This window comes from Saccopteryx leptura, chromosome 1, assembly GCF_036850995.1.
Source record: "Saccopteryx leptura isolate mSacLep1 chromosome 1, mSacLep1_pri_phased_curated, whole genome shotgun sequence".
NCBI classification, from domain to species: Eukaryota; Metazoa; Chordata; class Mammalia; order Chiroptera; family Emballonuridae; genus Saccopteryx; species Saccopteryx leptura.
The window spans coordinates 228,750,163-228,772,318 of record NC_089503.1 but is presented as its reverse complement, the minus strand read 5'-3'; the positions used below and the strand labels follow the sequence as shown (position 1 = coordinate 228,772,318).

The following is a 22,156-nucleotide window of genomic DNA, read 5'->3' as shown; positions in this document are numbered from 1 at the left end:
CTTCCTTTTACGTAGTTGGAAACATGGCTACAGACATCAGTGATCAGAGAGAGGGCTTTCCCCCTCTCCTTAGTAATATGACAGTGACCTCTGCAACTCTCAAGAGGTAAAGAAAAACTTGAAATATTTATGAAGCTTCGAAACCACCTTCCAGGACCTCATTCTTTTTTTTTTTTTAATAATTTTATTTTTTTAATGGGCCAATATCAAAAAATCAGGATACATATATTCAAAGATAACATGTCCAGGTTATCTTGTCGTTCAATTATGTTGCATACCCATCACCCAAAGTCAGATTGTCCTCTGTCACCTTCTATCTAGTTTTCTTTGTGCCCCTCCCCTTCCCCCTTTCCCTCTCCCTCTCCACCCACCCCCGTAACCACCACACTCTTATCAATGTCTCTTAGTCTCGCTTTTATGTCCCACCTATGTATGGAATAATGCAGTTCCTGTTTTTTTTTTATTTACTTATTTCACTTCGTATGTTATCAAGATCCCACCATTTTGCTGTAAATGATCCGATGTCATCATTTCTTATGGCTGAGTAGTACTCCATAGTGTATATGTGCCACATCTTCTTTATCCAGTCATCTATTGACGGGCTTTTTGGTTGTTTCCATGCAGGACCTCATTCTTGACCTGCGACCTTGTTTTCTGTTTCACAGAGAGGCAGGAAGACACATCGGAAGAGAATGTGCACAAGCTCCCACCACATTTTCCCACCTTCCTCCCTGCAACTGCACCAATACCCTGTTGCTATCGATGACCTCCCTGCATCTAACAAGGGCTCCTCTCTCTGCTGTTGTCCTAGATCCCAACTGTCTGCACCCACGCAAGGACAGCACGCCAGCAATTCTCTTTCTTCTCCCTGGTAGTCAGCGTCCAAGACAGCCCACAGTGATCCCAGCTCCTGGTAGCCACACCATTATGTAATCTCTTCTCACACCAAATCAGGGACGAACTGTGTGAGCAATAGACTATTGCAGAAGTGACGATGTGTGCCCTCAGAGGCACACATGCCTCTGAGGCATGTGTAGCATAAAAGATAATGCTACTTCCACCTTCTTGGATTTATCACCCTTGGGAAAGCTTTGCCAGGTCCTGAGATGCAAGCAGTCCCCTGCAGAGGCTCATATGAAGAGAGCCGAGCTCTCCCACCAGCAGCTGCAGCCAACTTGCCAGCCATGTGAGTAAGCCACCTGGGATGTGGAGCCAGGCCCAGGCACATCCTCCCCTCAATGACTGGAAACCCAGCCAGCTTTCTGAGAGACTCGGAGAACCCCTACCCCAGTTGCTCCTGAATTCCTCACTCTCAGAAACTGGGAGAGAAAATAAAAATTTATGTTCTTTAAGCCACTACATTTTGGGATCATTTGTTACACAGCAATAGATAACTAATAGATCTCCTGTGATCAAAATACTTCAATTGCTCCCCATTTTCTTCATAGAGAAAGCCAAGGTCTCTTGATGGCTCACAAGCCCCTCACAAGCTGTTCACTGACTGTAACTTCTCTAGCTAATCTTCTACCACGCTCCTCCTCGCCACCCCAGTTCCACTACAGGGACCTCTTTGCCATCCTTCAAATATGCTCGGGGCGTCTGTGCTCGCATTCCTCCTCCCCTCCCCAGCTCTCTCAGGCCTCTACTCAAGTGTCTCTCTCTCTCTTGTGAGGCCTTCCCTAATTACCTTTCCAAAAATTCAGCTTTGCTACATGCAACCTCCCCAACACACACATTCTCCATTCTTCCTCCTCCTTTAGTTTAATATAAATAGTGTTTTTCTTAAAGCTCAGAATAGAGCTCTACTGGTAAAAAAAAAAAAAAAAAAATTCTCCAGTTTTGTCTGTTCGAGAAGTCTCTATTCCCTCCTCACTTTAAAAAAAAATAATTCCATTGAACACAGAATTCTAAAGGTGGATTTTTCTTCAACACTAAATATTTCTCTCCATTCTCTCTTGCTTGCATGATTCCCAAAGAGAAACCTGATGTAATTCTCACTGCTCTTCGAGAGATGTCTTTTATTCTTCTCCAGCTCATTTCAATGTTTTTTCTTTCACTTTTTGAAATTTGAATATGATAGGCCTTAATATAGATTTTATTATTATTATTTATCCTGTTTGGTGTTCTCTGAGCTATTGGTAACTGTGGTTTGGTATGTCATTAATTTTTTAAAACTCTCAGCCATTATTCAAATATTTCTTCTCCTCCTTTCTTTTTTTCCTGGTATTCCCATTATCTATATGTTATACCTTGTGTATTTTTTCCATAATTCTTGAATATTCCATTTATTTTCTTTTAATTCTTTTGTGGTTTTTTAAATTTTTTATTGAATTTACTGGGAAGACATTGGCTAATAAAAATCACACAGGTTCCAGGTGTATAATTCTATAATACATCTGTACATGTGCTGCCTTGTGTGTCCATCACCCCGTCTGCCCCCCCCCACCCTCCTCCACCTTCTCCTACCCCCCTATCCTTCCTGCAATCCCCACACTGCTGTCTGTGCCTATCAGGTTTTTTTCCTTTGCTTAATCCCTTTATCTTTTTTAAAATTCTGTTTTTACATTGAAATTTAGAAAGTTTTAATGATGTATCTTCAAGCTCGCCGATTATGTCTCAGCTGTGAAAGGCATTCATTTCCGGTGTGGTGTTCTTTGTGTTCTAGCATTTCCTTTCATTTCCTTTTGATTCTTAGAGTTTTCATCTCTCAGCTAAGATTATACATCTGTTGTTGCATTTGTCCACTTTTTCCTAATAGAACTCTTAGCATGTTAAATATAGATATTCTAAATTCCCAGTTTAATAACTCCAAATTCCCTACCATATCTGACTCTAGTTCTGGTGCTTGTGTTATCCCTTCAGACTGCATTTTTTCAAGCCTTTTAAGTGCACCTTGTAATTTTTTGTTGAAAGCCAGACATGATATATTGGACAAGAGGAACTGAGATAAATAGGCCCCCAGTGTGCGGTTTTATGTTATCTGAGAGGAGTTTGGCCCTAATGTTTGCTCTATCTGTAGGCATCACAGGCCTTAGCTTCCTTTTCATCTCCTCTTTTGTCCTAGGCTTCTCCTGGGATCTCCTTAAACAGTGCATCTTACAGATCTCTCAGCTGTAATCCACTCTTATTATGCTGGTGCACCTTTACTATGGTCATAAAGTGCTGGGGAATTTTATGATTAAATCTCCATTTTCAGTGAGCTAGAATCAATGGACTGTGACCTTCAGGAGAGTTTTATAACCATTCTAGATAGAAAGGCAAGAAGGGGCTCAAGTGGTCTAATTGTTCTTCCTCTAGGTCAGATGGAACTTTCCTGAAGCAGCTTCCCTTGAGGGCTAGCCTTTGTTTCAGAGAACTGAAGGCACTGGGGGGGGGGGGGGGGTGTCAGAATGATCCCTTTCCCTCCCCTGGCTAGAAGCAAGAGGACACTTTTCTTCTGCTCTTCACCGTGAGAACCTCAAGTGGCTCTTAAAGGTAAAACCCATTAACGTGTGGATGATCCCCTAAGACTGGTTGCTGCTTCTCCAGGGCTTCAATGCTAATTTAGTCCACATCAGTCACCTGCAACTCACCAGTTACTGTTTATCTATTTTTCATTTTTAGAGTTTATTTGATTTTAGAGGAAGTGGGGGAGGGGGAGGGAAGCATCAATGTATAGTATTAGTAGTTGCTTCTGCTATGTACCTTGACTAGGCAAGCCCAGGGTTTTGAACCGGCGACCTCTGCACTCCAGGTCGAGGCCTTACCTGCTGTGCCACCACAGGTCAGGCCCACTGCTTACTGTTTAAGTGCCCTCTACCCATTATGGGCTTCAGGGGCCTCTGCTTCTCATAAGCTGTGATTCTCTGCATTTACCTAATTCTTTGATGTTCAGGGCAGTGATTTGTAATAGGAATTATTGATTTTCAATTTGTTTAGAGATTTTTTTTTCTTATTGTGATCACAGAGTTGACAACTTTCAAGATCTTCAAATGTTAGAGCAGAAAACAGAGGTCCTGATAATATTTTATATACATGATAGTTTTTGACTACATAACAGGGTGAAGTACACAGATTTTATTATTGACATTTTACATATGAGAGAATGGAGGTGCAACTCACCTTAATCTTAGTCTCTGCTAAGAGTCTTCCAAGACAGACCTTATGTTTAAGCATTAACACATTTGAAACAATCTGAAAGAAATATTTCAGTTTCAGCAGCAGACCATGTAGTTGGGTTCTGAGGCATGATGTAAAAAGTACTGAACCAGGATATCCTGCCATAAATACCCTCAAGCCAGACTTAGCCCCATTCTCACCTTTAGGTTTTAGGGAATTCACAACAATGAGAGTCTCAGCTTCTCTATGTGAATGGAAGTAAGAATAAACCACACAACCCTTGAGGTCTCTTCAAATCACAAAGTGAAACAATTGTATTTAGACCCTATACTTTTTAAAACAGAGAGAGTTTGTGCATGTGCATAGCTGTGAGTATGTATGTGTGGCAAGGGGAACTTGACATTTTTTCCTGAACTGCTTAATTAATCCCTTCCCTTAAATGAAAAGCTTTAGCTTTTTAATTCTTTAAAGGACACAGTACTGTATGTACCTTTTCACCTGCCTATCATACACTACAGTCTATGAATGTAAATAATTCTTAAAGCAGGACTTGCCTCCAGGACACCTCCTCTTTGGAGAGTCCTTCTGTTTTCTCCTTGTAACTCCCCAACCGTGACTAACCTCTGTCTGGATTGTCTCAGCTAACTGCCACTTGCTCAGAAAGCCCTTTGAACTCTCAGTCTAGGAGCACTTCCCCTGGCTGAACTTATTTGGCATATCTGTGTCCCCTGCTATTCTGGAACCGACGTGAAAGGGTTGGACCCTGTATAGGTAGGTCCCTGCTGCCTCCCCACAGCTCACTATCAAGAACAGGGTGAGTCAACAGACTCTCTGTGATGGCAGAACTGTTTCTTCATCTGCACATGCGGCTACTGAGCACTTGAAAAGTGTCTAGTACAAGTAAACTACTGAATTTTTAATTCTACTATAAATTTAAATAGCTATGTGCAGTCTGTGGCTACATATCAGATAGTGAGAAACTAGAGCAATGTTTCTTTTTTTTTTCTTTAAAAAATTTTTTTATTTATTCATTTTTTTTTTAGAGAGGAGAGGGAGAGACAGAGAGAGAGGAGAGACAGAGAGAGAGAAGGGGGGAGGAGCTGGAAGCATCAACTCCCATATGTGCCTTGACCAGGCAAGCCCAGGGTTTCGAACCGGCAACCTCAGCATTTCCAGGTCAATGCTTTATCCACTGCGCCACCACAGGTCAGGCCCAGAGCAATGTTTCTTAAAATCTCAACCAAGATGTCTGGAATCGGCATTTTAATTCATTCCTTCTCAATACATTGATATCACTATAACGTGATAACTATTGATCTAGAATGTGATTCTCAAGAAGGAGGTTTTTAAAGAAAAATTATTCTTGAGCTATGCCCCCTAGAGATGCTATTTCAGTTGATCTGGTGTGGGGTCCAGGTATCAGTACTGTAAAAAACAAATAAATAAAATTAAAAACCTACCCCAGCAATTGTAATGTGCAGTCAAGCCCAAGAAGCCGAGAACATATGTTCTCATTGGCACTCCGTCCATATTCCATGAATACGCGGATCAAGGGTCTGGTGCATTTAGAAAGGGCTAACAACTACAAGTAAAATCCTGTGATGTCATGAGAGATGTCAGTGTGACATCTGTGGTTCAGATGAATTTCTTGATAGTGAAAAAAAATCAGCTTTAGATAATCTTTCACAACTGTGTGAAATTCCTCAGTTTTTGGTTTTATCCTTGAGTAGTCCAAATAATACCTAGTTCTGTGATGTTTAGAGGGAGCCACATACTCAAGAGTTCCCTGAAAAAATCACCTCTTCAAATACACAAAAGCCGTTCTAATTTGCTGGTAGATTGACAAAGGGTCTAAGGCTCCTCATCAGAATCACAGGGGCCCCACACCATGTGCTTAAAGGAAGGTGTTCCCCACCTGCTGCTCTCTGCCTAGGCCTTCACATCTCCTGTGATAGAGACGCCCTCCTCCTCCAGCCAGATGTGGAAGGCACTGTCCCTGCAGGAAGTCAAGGCTGGCCGAGAGGAGCCTAGGGAACAGGCCTTAGTGTCCTGGGTGCAAGAGCCCTTTCCTCCCCCCTCCTATTACCCGCCCCCGCGGGTAATAGGTAACTGTCCTTGAAGGAAGTAGCGGCTGGCGAGGTTCCCCGGGCGGCGGAAGGAATGAGAACAGAGCAGGCTCGGCACCAGCAGTGCTGTGGAGGCGGATCGCGGGGGTGCCAAGCAGGTGCGAGTTTTGGCCGCTAGCTCTGAGCGCGGTGAGTACAGCTACTCAACGGAAATCCAAGTGACTTTGCAGGGACTGTCTCATGATTTTTCAAAACGTGCCCATGATTAAAAGGAAAAATCAAGGCTCAGAAGTACGTTCGAGCACTGCTAATTTTAGCAGAGACGCTGGCAGAAGTTACCAGGAGATTCGAGGAAATTAACATAAAACTAAAACTGAAATCTCTGTTGAAGTGGAACGAGCAGTATTGATCAGAACATAGCAACTACCAACAACAAAAAATAATTTACTAATAAAGTACTACAAAAAATGAATGAATATAGTTTAATAAAATATCAGTGGACATTTGAGAGTAAACATTAAAAAAACTACTTTCAAGTACTAAAGTTTATTTACAAGTAATTTCCGATTTGCTAAGTCAACAGGTTTACAGTAAAAAGAATTGATAAAATGATACTGCTTTCCCCCCACACACACACAAAAATTTCATTGACTTAGAAAGAGGCAGACTCTTCCTGAAAGGTAGTCTTGCCAACCCACACTGAAATTGCACTGTGAGCTTTCTGAAATGTACCAGACCTGTATGCAATAAATTTCATTTGTCTGTAGGAAATAACTTAAAATGAAGTAACGTTGATTAAATAAACGTTTATTCAAGCAGTCAGAATGCAGTTCTTGCACTCTGATTAGCACTTCAAATTATTCTTTCAATTGGGTGCAGCCTGGGAGGTTTAGGGCTGTCAATATTCTGTAAAAGCAATTTTTTTTTTTCACGGAAGTGATCTGCCACTTTTGAATGTTTGACAGTCTCATCAATATGTTTATAAAGGTTTTCTTTCACTTTGCTTATTTTAATTAAAATGAGGAAAAATGGTTTCTTAGCTAACACCTAATTCTTTGTTTTTTTAGTCCCATGATATTTTCCCAGGCACCTGCTACCCCTGTGATCTATAGCAACTGTTATATCTTAGTGAAATTTCACCTACCAGGCTTGAACCTTGAGCTACAGTAGCCCAGATAAGCCATTGCAGGGCTAAAACTTTCTTTCAGCCTAACAGTAAACTGTTATTATTTTATTTGAGTAGTGTTACAGTGTCTGTGTTTAAATATTCCTTAGTGTCTCTTACTCAGCTCCATCCCCAAGGAGGATGCTGTCTTACCACCTGTTTTGTTGTTTTGTTTTTTAAAGAAAGCACACACAATTTTAGATAGATATTTTTCTTACTAAAATTAATTTAGCAGTTTTGAAGTTATACTTATTTTCCATTAAATTATCTATAATAGTGCCAAAGAACATGTATTGTAGGTAGTTGGCTATCTAATGTTGTCTGTAAGAACACATAAGGAACAACACCTAGAAAAATGAAAGATTTTTTTTTTTTTTTTCTGAAGCTAGAAACTGGGAGAGACAGTCAGACAGACTCCCGCATGCGCACGACCGGGATCCACCCGGCACGCCCACCAGGGGGCGACGCTCTGCCCACCAGGGGGCGATGCTCTGCCCATCTGGGGCTTCGCTCTGTTGCGACCAGAGCCACTCTAGCGCCTGGGGCAGAGGCCAAGGAGCCATCCCCAGCGCCCGGGACATCTTTGCTCCAATGGAGCCTCGGCTGCGGGAGGGGAAGAGAGAGACAGAGAGGAAGGAGAGAGGGAGGGGTGGAGAAGCAGATGGGTGCTCCTGTGTGCCCTGGCCGGGAATCGAACCCAGGACTTCTGCACGCCAGGCCGACGCTCTACCACTGAGCCAACTGGCCAGGGCCGAAACACTTTTAAAGTAAATGTTAATCGTAAAATAACAAGGAAAAGTTACTTCAGATGTATATACTTTCAATACATATCTACAAGAAGTTATCACTATAACATTAAATTTGGAGGGAGGAAGAAAAGACCGGCTATCCTCAATTCTATTTCAAAGGGTTTACTTACATGGTGAACCAAAAGATCAATGTTCAAAATATAAATTCAAGAAGGTATTGTGGGGAGACTCTGGTTTCAACTGTGATAAAATGACTCTTTTATGTTATTTTTTTCTCATGTAGCTTGTACAACTAAAAAGGTGACTTATTTTTAGCAGCCTTTCCCAAATGTTATCTTACGAAAATAGCCTGATTCTTGGCTATTTGTGATTTGGGCTTTTTCCTTCATAGGGTAATCAGAATTTCTTAACAAGTTTAGCAATGTTGTGCAATAGAACTTTCTGCCATGAGGAAAATGTCCTGTATCTGCCCTGCCCAGTACAATAGCTACTGGCTATACGTAGCTATTGAACACTTGAAATGAGATTAGCATGTTTGAGGAACTGATTTTTTTTCTTTTGCTTAATTTTAATTAATTTAAATGGAATTTAGTTATCCATATGTGGCTAGTGTCTACCAGAATACACAGAGAGCTGACTAGCTGCCTCGCCTTGCTCTGCTGGCTGGCTGACAGTATTGTGCAACACAGCACTGCTGAACTCGTTCTTGAGGATATTCTCGAAGGGAGTCCTCAGGAATCTAAATCTTGAAGAGATTTAGGAGATTCTTGAGATCTTTACGATATTCTTTTATCTGTTCATGTAAAAAAAAGTCATAAAGATATAGGGTTTTATGAACTATTTAAATTAATACACACTGTGAGAGTGCTACTGGTGCAGGAAAGTACATTTACCTGCAGGGGTTCTCGAGTAGGTAGCAGCAATTCAACCAAAATGTGCAGAGAAGCTCAGGTCAGAAATGTAACAAGAGCCTGTGCTTTGTTAAGGCGCTGATAGTTCTCAAAGTCTTCACACGTGCTCTCTCATTTGAATATCACAACAACCAATTGAAGTAAATATAGTCCTAGTCCACAAATCATTTCATTACAACTGTCTACCTACCCAGGAGAACTTTTTCTATTAAAAAAAACAAACAAAACTCTATCTAGATCTAGAAGAAGTGAGGATTTCAAGATCTGAAGACAAGGTTTTTTGTTTGTTTATTTTTAGAGAGAGACAGACACAGACAGACACAGACAGACAAGGGAGAGAGAAGAGAAGCATCAACTCATAGTTGCAGCACCTTAGTTGTTCATTGATTACTTTCTCATATGTGCTTTGACTGAGAGGCTCCAGCAGAGCGAATGACCCTTTGCTCAAGCCAGCAACCTTGGACTCAAGCCATCAACCTCAGGCTTCAAGCCAGTGACCTTTGGGTTCAAGCCAGTGACTATGGGGTAATGTCTATGATCTCATGCTCAAACCAGCGACCCCATGCTCAAGCTGGTGAGCCCGTGCTCAAGCCAGATGAGCCTGTGCTAAAGCCAGCAACCCTGGGGTTCTGAACCTGGGTCCTCAGCATCCCAGCCCAATGTTCTATCCACTGTACCACCACCTCATCAGGCTGAAGCTCAAGTTTTTTTCTTTAATTGTAGATTAGAGATAAAAAAAATTGTTTTGATAAACAAATGAAAAAAATGGATTAATGAACATGGCATATTAGCATAATACCTAATTTCATATTTTCCTGTTTATCTGGAAGAAGGAATCTTAGCATACTTTTGAAAAACTCAATCTCGTGTATTAATCACAATTTGTTTACAGATTCACAGCTTCTTCGTTGTTTCATTTTTATTTCTTTTATTGCAGCAGCTCTTGAAAATGACATCAAGTCTGAGGTGCAGCAGCCCGCTCTCAGGCAGAACTGGAGCCGTGAGCAACAATGGAATAGACCTAACCATTGGTCTCACTCCCTCTTCTGTAGCCATTCCTTTTGTGTGGCTCAAATTCTGTGCCACTTAAAAAACATAATACTGGTGATGGTAATTACTTTTCCCTCATTGTTAACCTTAAATTATTTTTAAATACAAAATTCTCTATTTGGGTCTTCTAAAAACGATGGCTACAAAAGCCAATTTTGTTGAAGCTGGCGCTGAATGAAAAGAGCTTAAGCTAAAACATTTGATAATGCCAAACCCAATTATCTGAGAGTTAGTAGAGGACAACCTGATGATTGTGTTTCATGGTAAACTGAGGAAGGATAGTGTCAGGAAAGCTTTTTAGCCATACCTGTTCTGTTTCCAAAAAAAGGAGGTCAGTCCATTCTACTAACACCTGTTTTGAAAACACAAATTTTCAAAACAATAGATGGAATAGAGAGCAATTTGAGCATAACATGAATTTTGTATTTCCTTATGTGTGATTTTGAGTCAGACAAAACACTGGGTGAACACAGAAAACAACAGCCAGATGGATACAGATGCATACTAATACATAAAATGTGCTCACACACTCACTCCTTACACTTCCACCAGCTCCTGAAGCAGCACACTCTTCCTCATCTGGTATTAGAACCCTCCAGCCACTATCACATAAATTTACATGCTGCAACACTTTTGATGCCACTTCCATAAGCAAACTCCAGGTCTTTTTAAGTTAAAGAGCCATATTTATTGTAGCATTGTGAATTTCTTAACCACTTAACCTGTGTAAAACTGCACTATCGTTTTTATTAGGTCCCTAGCCTTTTTTTAACAGGTTGCTGATTAAGTTTCTGTGTTGAACCCTAGTCCCAGTTTCTCCATAAGCTATGTGGTTTTTGTTACATGATTTTGCATAGTGCAGTGATTTTTTGGACTATAATATCACACTACAGTAGAAGTGACTATAATGTGAAGATGCAACAGCTGTTTTTTGTTTTTGTTTTTGTTTTTTATGTATTTTTCTTTTATATAAAAGTCAAGGGAAGGAATTGGAGATGTTATGGTGAATACCTATTAGGAAGCAGAAGTATTACCGTCCCAATTCTTAGGCACTGATACAACTTAGAATTACAAATCTTTTTGCTCCGGAGCCTTTCTTTTCCTTTGGAGTTAAGACAGGAATAGAAACTACCAGGAGAGGAACAAACAGCACACTAATGGGTAGAGGACCTGGCTTTCAGTTGTTTCACAACTGTGTGATCCTGGGCAAGTCTCATCTGGTCTTTGTTCTCAGTTTCTCATTTATAAAATAAAGAACTTGTGATATTATGTTCCTTCCCTTTTATCTTTCTGAGCCCGTTTAATTTTTTTTTTTTTTTTGTCTTAAATATCAACAGCCATTTTTTTTCTACATTCAGAAAAATAAGCAAAAATCTTCGACAGAGTCAGAAGTGCTACACTGAGTTATCACTGCCTTAGTATTTCTTTCAGTGTTGACTTTTTCTTTATCCTTTTAATCCCTAAACCCTTGATGGTGCAGAAGCCTCAGAAAGGTACAGATATACCTCACATCACCCTGTGATGTTCAGATAACTGGCAAATGGCAACCCAGAGCATAGAAAAGAGAGTAGGGCTGACCTAGAAAACTAATTCTCAGGTTTGTAAGGTCTGGCTCATCACAGGCATGCAACTCTAACTGGATGTGTTCTACATGTTACCATAAATAACTTTATTTTTATCCCAAAGGTGGCATACATGATCTCCAAAGGTTTAAATCACTGTTGTGCTCTTCTGAAGTTCTTGCTGCCATATTTTTGGTGATGGACAACATTAGGTGTGGCATCTGAATAAAAATATAGAGACTCAGTCTTGCCAGTACTCTCTGGTAGAAAATCTTTGATTTGCCTAAAAGGTGGGAAAGGTGTTAATGCACTGCTTAGTAAGCTTTAGAATCAAACTTAGGTTTAAATCCCAGTTCTACAAACTGCTAGCTGTTCGGACAAGTTGCTTCATCTCAGATTAATTTTCTGTCTTTGAACTAGGGTTAATTATGATGGACAGTAATTTGAGAGTTATATTAAAAGCACAAAGTTCCTGGCATATAGGCATTCAATAAACTGTGGCCATTCCTATAATAATATCTCACTGATATTCCTAGGCATTAATTTACTCCAATCAGTTTGAACCACTGACACTGATTTCTTTTATTTCCAGGAATGTTTATCCAGTGGGTACTTTGTGCTGCCATATGGTTGGTTGCCTTGGTGGCCAATCTGATATTACGTTGCCCTAAGTTTTGGCCTTTTGCAATGGTTGGGGGCTGCATTTGGGCAACAGGTAATGTATGAAATAATTTTTTATTTAATACTTTAATAAATTTATACTATGATCAACATAGTTCTGGCTCATAATAGAAAGAAATACACAAACAGTAATTCTGAATAACCATTTGTCACAGACACTAGATATTGACGATTTAGTTTCTTTCATTCAGATGCTCCATAAATATTTTTGCAGTGCTTCTTTACTCCACTTAATGATTTCTTTCTCATTAGATTGCAAAAATAAATTGCAATTACTCTTTATCTGCTCAAGCACAAATAATATATGAGGTTTTTTTCTCTAGCATGTTTATTAGAAAATATTTATTAAATAGTAGTCTAGGACTTGTCTTTTAAAGTAGGCAAGCACGGATACATTATCATTTCATAAGCACTGGCAGAAAAAAAAAGGAAACATAAAGCTTTCTTCTGTTGCCTTATTAATACCTGAAATTGTGTAAGTAGAATTTATCTACTTTGGCCAATCAAGAACGTATTGATATAAGTACATCCCCGGAGAGCTTCTGTTTAGCAAAGAGAATTCCAAGTATCAAGGACCTGTAGAGGTAATTTGATTAAGAGTAAATAAATTTTAAAATGTTACAAATTTATTGGGTACACCATTTGAATCTTGGCAGAATAATGATTTAGTGAAGTTCATGTGTTGGAGGACAAAAAAGTTAACTTTTAAATTTCCACTAGAATTTAAATTATCTCTCACTTATTCCCATGATCATGTTTAGCATGTCTAATCAGAATAAGGGAACAGAGAAAGCATCCATTCATCCTGCAGCTCTTAATAAACACCCCATAGTATTTAAATATTTACCCAGCAGTTTCCACTAAGAGTCAATGGGGAAAGGGTCTAATTTTAGAAGTGGAGCTATAGGTCATAGTAACTGATTGGTTATGGGTAGTAGACAAAAAGGAAAAGCCTGGGATTCTATAGGAATTTTACTGTAGATCATTAGCAGGATGGTTGTATCAATGACATGGAAAATAGGGACGTGTTTGAAAGGGAAAATTACGAGTTCAGCTTGGGACCATCAGAGTTTGAAGTCCCTGATGTTTCCACAGTGGGGAACATCTGTTTGGGTATCTTTTTTTTTTTCCCGGTATTTTTCCGAAGCCAGAAATGGGGAGAGACAGTCAGACAGACTCCCGCATGCGCCCGACCGGGATCCACCTGGCATGCCCACCAGGGGGCGATGCTCTGCCCACCAGAGGGCGATGCTCTGCCCCTCCGGGGCGTCGCTCTGTTGCGACCAGAGCCATTCTAGTGCCTGGGGCAGAGGCCAAGGAGCCATCCCCAGCGCCCGGGCCATCTTTGCTCCAATGGAGCTTTGGCTGCGGGAGGGAAAGAGAGAGACAGAGAGGAAGGAGGGGGGGGGGAGAAGCAAATGGGCGCTTCTCCTGTGTGCCCTGGCTGGGAATTGAACCCGGGACTTCTGCACACCAGGCCGACGCTCTACCACTGAGCCAACAGGCCAGGGCCTGTTTGGGTATCTCTTATTGACAGTTTGAAGCATAAAACTGTGGAGAAGGTCCAAGCTAGTCCTATATAACTAGGAGTATGTCTCTCTAGTTGATAGCTGAAATTATGAAATTAGCCAAATACCCAAAGTAGAATACAGCTAGAGGGAGAATGTGTTTTAGGGAAAATATTGAGTAGGTACCTAAATCTAGAGAGAAAGAGGTACAGAGGGAATCAGGAGATGAGGGCATCTCGGAAGTCAAGAGAGGAAAGCTATCAAGAAAAGACTGCTGGACTGAAGCCAGGCTGCTGAGTGGCTAAGAACTACGAAAACAAAGATCATGGTTTTGGCCCTGAGTGACCCTCAAGAGGATAAAATAATGAATGCAGAACGTAAATCAGTGAGGTTGGGAGGGCAAAGTCTGGGGTCCTAGTGGGTCAAAGACTTCTACCAGTGGTTGGCTCCAGTTCCAGTCTTGGAGGGTGGACACTACTAATTTAATCATTGATGCCTATTGCAAAAAGAGAACAGAGACCTGCGTTAAGATTGAAGAGTATTGGAGCAGTTAGGCAAGGATGTACTCAACATTTTTTTGGTATAATTTTGCTCTAAACCTAGTTCTTTTAGCAATTATAATTATGAGTTTAATACCCCAAAATTGTCTATTTTATTTTTAAAATTTACTGAATTTGTCCAAATCCCATTAAGTTTCAATTGAAGTTAAAATAAAAAATAAATTTATAAATGTATTTTCTGCATTGAAAATAATACTTTTCTTCTATATATTGCATTTGCAGGAAACATTGCTGTTGTCCCAATTATCAAAACCATTGGTTTAGGGCTTGGACCCTTAATCTGGGGATCATTTAATGCCTTAACTGGTTGGGCAAGTTCAAGGTAACACAAAACTATTTCAACTAATATTCCTGAGCTCATACTCTATGTAAGGCTAGTGCTAGAGACTAGCTGAAAGGAATGATATATGGTTCTAATTCTTTCAGAGATTACAGCTAAAATAAATGCATAAAATATACTACCTTAATTGTTACTTACTCTAAATTCTAAAGATGTGATCTAGATAATTGATTAAGATATAGTAAAGAATTATCTCTAGGGGAAAAAGGTAGGAAGAGAGAAAAGAAGCTGCAGTTTATCTTCCCTTTCTATTATGTGACAATTTGTTGGATTTGTAGCATCATTCTTATCTCATTTTCACAAATATATGAGATAAGCATTATCTTATAGGAGAGCTGATGCACAGAGAGTTCGAGCAACTTGCTAAAGGTCACAGAGCTAATAAGCCAGGATTTGAGCCCAGGCCTTCTAGTTCCAAAGCATATATTTCTCACTGTAGAGTCTGGGCCAGGGACAGCAAACCAGGGCCCAGCCTCCCAGGCATTTTTGTAGAGAAAGTGATATTGGAACAGCCAAACCAACCCATTTAAGTATTATTTATAGCCGCTGTTAGACTACAGTGACAGAGTTGGGTAGTTGTAAGACACCATCTGGCCCACGAAGCCTAAAATATTTAATCTCTGCTCCTTTAAAGAAAGAGTTTGCCAACCCCAGTTCTAGAGCTAAGCTGTTAAATATGGTCAGCACAAGCCACATGTGGGCATTTATATTTAAAGTTACAACAGTATGGTGGTTACCAATGGGAAGGGGCTGGAAGGTATAAAGGGTAAAGGGGTCAAACATATAGTAACAGAAGATCGGACTTTGGGTGGTAAACAATGCAGTATACACATGATGTATCTTAGAACTACACACTTGAAACTTACATAATTTTATGAACCAATGGCACCCCAATAATTTAATTTGAAAACATTAAAAAATAAGCCAAAAAAATCCATTTTAATTAATTAAAATTTGATAAAATTAAACATTCAGTTCCTCACTTGTGCTAGCCACACTGCAAGTGCTCAGTAGCCCTATCTGCCGGGAAGCTAGCTACTGTCCGATGTCGCCAGAGGTTCTGCTGGACAGCACTGCACTGCTCTCGGTCAGCAGGAAGATCACCATTCAAGTAGTGTTTGGGAAAATGAGTAAAAGGGAGGATATTATTCTTCCCTTACTTTTTGATCTCACCTTCCCACTTAAGCACTGCAACAACTTCAATAAAAACAAAACAAACTGATCTCCAATATATTCTTTCCCATCCTTTCCCCATTTCCCACCCTGCTTTTTACAGGTACTATTTTTTTTCTCTTCTTGCCTCTTTTTCTTTCAGGCCTCTGGATGTTTCACAGTGATTGTTGGTAACGATACTAAATAAGAAGGCGAGAAAATAAAAGGAGTTTAAGGTGTTGCCTAATAGTGGGAGTCTTTAACCAAGCAGTATTTACAAGTCTATTTAAATACTATACAACTCTCTCCAACCAACCAGTTAGCATTCAATTACCCACTTAATCTATTATTTTGTTTTCTTTCTTCCTTAGTCTTAGTAAGAAAGGGACATTCACAGGTACTTTAACCTATACTACTTTAAGCTTCATAAGAAACCCATCTGATAAGTATAATTATCCCATTTAAAGATGGAAAAATGAAGCACAATGAAGACTACTTACCCAAGTCATAGTACGTGAGGAATTTAGGATCTGAATCCAGAATCTGACCAAAGTTCATGGTCTTACACACTATGATGAACACATTTTCAACAGTGTCGACTTTGATGTGACTGTCTCAATTTCCAGGTTTGGCTGGTTTGGAATGGATGCGGCAGAAGTAGCAAGACCATTGCTAAATTACTTCGGAGCTGGGCTATCAGCAGGAAGGTACGCAGCTGTAAGGCCGGTGGCCGTGGCCATGCAGGTTCACAATGGACACCTGCAGCCTTACACAGACTACACACACATGGTGCTGCCCCATGCCAATTAGGCAAAATATAAGCAGCAAGCCTGACACACTTGTAACACACTTGTTTGCCCAACAGCAATGATTTCTATTGATTTAGCTCTTCTCCTAAACATTTAGAATACTTATTAAAGATCCTGATGAGTTTACTTTTTTTTTAAACCCGCACTTCATAAAATGACATGGTTTTCCTCAGATCCTTCATCCACACTGACGCACTTGGCTTGAGAGGACAGACAATGTCAGCCCCAGGGTCAGGAGGCCGAACTCTGGCTCTCAGAATCTCTGAGACCCTGGGAAAATCAATTAGCTCCTTTCAAGCTCACTTTCATTATCTGTAATATTTAGAAAACTGTAATACATGGATCAAAAATTAGAATTGAATAGCACATTACAGTATTTTGCAAACTGAAAAATAGCATGTAGGTAAATGCTGCTCTGCTTCGTGAGGCCCCCGGAATAGCCATTGATTCTCTCTTATTCTTGCTCACTTACTCTGTCACCCACATTCCATCTCCCTGTCACCTCACTCTTCTTAACCCAGTTAGATAACCCACTCGATCACCTCTGCAAACACAGCCATTTAAAGTATTTTTACATGTGTCTGTGTCTAGTTGTATGCTCTCTGTGAATGAAGATGAAATGACTTTGAATTTTTCTATATGGCAGTGTACAGTCAACACAACTCTCACAGAAATTAGGTCACCTTAAATTCAGTCCCCTGTCCTCCCCAGACTCCATTTATATTCCCTGTCAGCGCTTCACATAATGGATAGCACCGCCTGGAAAGATTTTAGTACTTTGTTTATTCTTCAGGGACAGAACACCATATTGTCCTTCCTCCTGCAATGATAGCTTTTCCCAGCTGCATTCAAAAACAATCTCTTTGTCATTGAAATGTTGCCTTAGAGAGTGTTTCCAGGCCAATTGTAGACGAAATAACATAGATTGTTCTAAAATAGCAGATTCCTGACATTTTTTGGTTAGAGGCTATTTTATGGATTTTCGTACAATTTACACAGCATTCTGGATTTGAACAGCTCTCTCAAAAACAATTCCTTTACACCCAAAATTCGTAATGTTAGCATGCTTTAGTTTGGACTCAATGGTCATTTAAGGCCAATTTGTCCAGTCCATCAGGCATTGTTTTTCTCCATATTGCTTTTTTTAGAAAGTACATATTCTCTAAAATTAAAAATTACTCATGTTCTGCTAACTCTACCTGTATGCCCTTGGGGAAAATCCCTCATTTTTCTAAGCTTCGGTTTCTTCATCTGGGAATGGATGAGAGATAATAATTGAACCAGCCTCATCAGATATTTTGAGGATTAAACAAAATATGTTACATGCTTTGTATAGTGCTAGACCCATTGCTCTTGCTCCATATATTGGATAATTTTTGTCATAATAATGATTATTTTTATTAATAACTATTTCATGTTCAATTACTCTTTCCCTTTTGGACATGTGCTGTTCACCTCCATGGCAACCTTATCTGCACCCCTGGGAGACCCAAGCAGCTTGGTTGGAGCTTGGTCTGTGGCAGGGGAAGGCAAGGATTCTGTAGGGCATCCTGGCTCGCTTCTGTGCTTCTTTACAGAGAGGAATCGCTTTTTTTATTTCCCCCCTTTTTTTTAGCAAGAGAGAATGAGAGGGACAGTTAGGGACAGACAGACAGACAGGAAGGGAGAGGGATGAGAAGCATTAATTTTTTTTTTTTTCCATTTTTCTGAAGCTGGAAACGGGGGAGAGACAGACAGACTCCCGCATGCGCCCGACCGGGATCCACCCGGCACGCCCACCATGGGGCGACGCTCTGCCCACCAGGGGGCGATGCTCTGCCCATCCTGGGCGTCGCCATATTGCGACCAGAGCCACTCTAGCGCCTGGGGCAGAGGCCACAGAGCCATCCCCAGCGCCCGGGCCATCTTTTGCTCCAATGGAGCCTTGGCTGTGGGAGGGGAAGAGAGAGACAGAGAGGAAGGAGGGGGGGGGGAGAAGCAAATGGGCGCTTCTCCTGTGTGTCCTGGCCGGGAATCGAACCCGGGTCCTCCGCACACTAGGCCGACGCTCTACCGCTGAGCCAACCAGCCAGGGCGAGAAGCATTAATTCATAGTTGTAGCATCTTAGTTGTTCATTGATTGCTTTCTCATATGTGCCTTGATGGGGGGGGGGGGGAGCTCCAGCCGAGCCAATGACCCCTTGCTCAAGCCAGCGACCTTGGGTTTAGCCAGCAACCTTTGGGCTCAAGCCAGTGACCATGGAGTCATGTCTATGATCCCATGCTCAAGCCAGCGACCCCATGCTCAAGCCAGCAAGCCCATGCTCATGCCGGCAACCTCAGTGTTTCAAACCTGAGTCCCCAGTGTCTCAGGCTGATGCTCTATCCACTGCACCACTGCCTGGTCAGACTTTCTCTCTTAACTATACCCTAGAGATGTTTGCTTATCAGAGCATTGAGGGCATCGTCCTTCCTTTTTTATAGCTGCATAGTATTCCATTGTGTAACCATGAAAGTCACCTCGCCTAACTATAGATGTATCTGTGTCATAGGTCCTGGAACAGGACTGGTAAGGTCAGGAGTGGACACCCCTGTGGCTTTGGTATGGCCCAAGTCTCCTCCATGGGCACTGCACAGCTCTGCACTCCCATCATAGGGACCTACCTGTCTTCTATAGTTTTCCACCTGAGGATGTTATTCAACTTTGGTATGTTTTGTTTTCTTTCAATACGCTAGATAAAAACTATAATTTCAAGGTCGTTTTTATCTGTGTTATTTTACCATGCAATTCCAGGGTTAAGCAGGAATGAAAAAAAAGATGGAGCCATTGACTTAAATAAGAAAATGAGGAGAAAGATCTGATTTAGATGGAAAGCTTATGAGCTTAGCTTTTTAAAACCTGTTGCAGTGAAAGACAATGAGACACCAAAGAGAATGGCAGTCCTGGGGAAAGGGCAGGGCCACGAAGGGGCAGTTTGAAAGTAATCATCATGTCAGTGGAACTTGATGTAAGCTGTGTTTCTTTCTTAAACTTCAGGCAACTTGATATGAACCAGGGTTCATGAGAAATATCACTAACATTTATTCTCTTTACAGCGCTTTCATATTTTTGTTCATCAAAAGTGAAATACCAAATAACATGTGTTCTGTGGATACCACACCATTAATGACAAAGCATGTGAGTATAGTATGAGAGACAGCCTGATTTGAAACACAAAATTAAGATAAAAGACAAATGCATAGATTTGAAACAAAGATGAAAAGGTAGTGGTTTCTGTGTTTTCTGTTTTGTTTTGTTTTTCCAACCAGGGCTATCTAAAATATTTTATTTATTACAACTAGGTCTGTGTAGCAATCAGTGTTTCTCCAGGAATGCTTCTTAGCAAACACAGAAGCCTATTTATTTTTATTAACAGTAGATCCATACTAGAAGATGTATATACAAGCTCATATTTTGGAATGATTTAAGGATTTCTATTTTTGAGAGAGGCAGGGAGAGAGAGAGAGAGAAAGAGAGAGAAACATTGAGCTGCTCTTTTATGTGCTCTAACCAGGGAATCGAACTGGTAACCTCTATGTTCCGGATGATGCTCCAACCAAATGAGCTATCCAGCTGGACTTGATTTTTATTGATTTTTAGAGAGACAGAGAGAAGAAGAAAGAGAGAGAGGAGGCAGAAGGGAATCATTCATTTTTTGTTCCACTCAGTCATGCATTCATAAGTTGCTTCCTGTGTGTGCCTTGACCGGGGATCGAACCCGCATCATTGTCGTTTTTAGGACTACTCTCTTAACCAACTGAGCTAACCGGCCAGGGCCAAGTTAAAGATTTCTACACTAAGAGAACCCTGAGTATTGTACAGACGTATGAAAGTTACTTTAGAAAAGAGGAGAAAAGAGGTTTTAAAGTAGGCCCAAGGAGGGAAGGGGGAAATAGATCAGAGGAAGCCAATCAGAGGACAGTGTAAGTCAAGTCATACAAAAGCAGGAATTGGACTTGATTTTCTTCCTATTTCTCTTTTCTGCCATATCCTGTTCCACACAGAGGTAAAGACAGGAAACATGTAAAGAGTGACTGTTTTGACTTGGATGAACCTCAGTTAATCTGGAATAGCAAATCTAGATGAAATAGCAACAACCAAAAGAGAGATCTAACACAGCAGAAGTGTCACAGCTACTTATACAAAAGTGACTTCAGGGCAAAGCCCTATTGCCAGGAGCCCAGTCTTTAGTGCTTTGCTATTTCAAGTACCTCTCCTCCCTGCTGGCTAACTCTGCCTCCAGCCTCACACAAGCACTAGGTACTGCCTCTACTTGAGTCTTTCTTCAAAATTAACCCTTTCTTCTCCCTTTCTTCTTCTATAAAACACTTATCAGCTAACTGAAACCTCAGTTAAATTGACACTCAAGTTAAATGAAATTAGCTTAAGTGTAAGAGAAAAGAGATGTATTAATCCAGAGAAGCATCTTTGGTTAGGGAAATGTTTTCAGGAAAATGGAGGTGATAGGGTTGAGAGAAAGTCTCTGGTGTTCCTGGCTGACTTTAAGGATCCAGATGTACCTACTAACCAGCCACCCTTCAAAGGGACAGGAAAATAAATAGCATAATGCAACTTGGTAATAGATACAGAGTAAGCTAGGTTTTTCTGTGCACGATGGGAGGATACAAGTCAACCAAGTTTAAAGATGCATCAACAGCATGATCGGTTAGTGTGCACATGTATACCCTGAGCTTCTTAGGGATTGCCCAAGGAAAACTTGACTTAGCACAGGACAAAGAATTCAAATCTAGTTTTGTATCTCTTACAAAAGCAGTAGGATTATAACATCAAGAAACTTCAGCCAAGAGGCAAGGATGATTACATACAAGAATAGAAATACTATGAATTTGCTCATAATTTTTTCTGACTGAAAATATTAGCCTAATCTTGAAACGTGGCTGGAAGCATTTTATTAACTAATTTTTTTTTAAAAATCTGTCTAAAAATATGCCTATTGAGCTAAGGCAGTAAGTACATGGTAGAAGCCTGAGTTTTCTTTGGTTCTCAAATTCTGAAAACATGCAAATGAAACACAGCATTAATAACTTTTGTTAATTTTGATAGGTTATCAAAATAGCCATTTGTTAAAACTGTAAAAGAATTTACATGACAACTTACCAACTGCCAAACCTTTCTGAATTTAAAAAGGATCAGAATCAGACACATTTGAGTCTAGAGATAGCCACAGAATCAGAACACACAGTATAAAACATTAGTATTTCAAAGTATGTTTGAGAGACTAGAAAAAAAAAACACTGGAAATCTTTTTGTCACCAATGTGATTATCAATTGAATGCTGTTTTTGTTTTGGCTTGTGCTGATGTTTTCAACAGGTGACCAACAATACTCAAGATCCCTGTCCCAGCTATTCCTGGGTGGATCAACTTTCTGCAGTGCAATCCCACCTAGTATAAGAAGTCTATTATTCTGTTTTATATTTGGGGAAAGCAAGGATTACTAGAGAGAAGTTATATTCAACTGAGTCC

At 40.4% G+C, this 22,156-nt stretch overlaps 1 protein-coding gene across 1 annotated transcript in view; it reads left to right on the top strand.

Moving 5' to 3' along the window:
- TMEM144 (transmembrane protein 144) overlaps positions 1-22,156 on the top strand; it is a 53,670-nt gene that overhangs the window by 9,967 nt on the left and 21,547 nt on the right. Inside the window, 8 exon segments of the mRNA XM_066360181.1 lie at positions 6,032-6,196; positions 9,927-10,046; positions 10,048-10,099; positions 12,194-12,316; positions 14,573-14,672; positions 16,469-16,549; positions 19,727-19,808; positions 22,004-22,078. Of these exon segments, the coding sequence (XP_066216278.1) occupies positions 6,032-6,196; positions 9,927-10,046; positions 10,048-10,099; positions 12,194-12,316; positions 14,573-14,672; positions 16,469-16,549; positions 19,727-19,808; positions 22,004-22,078 (798 nt within the window).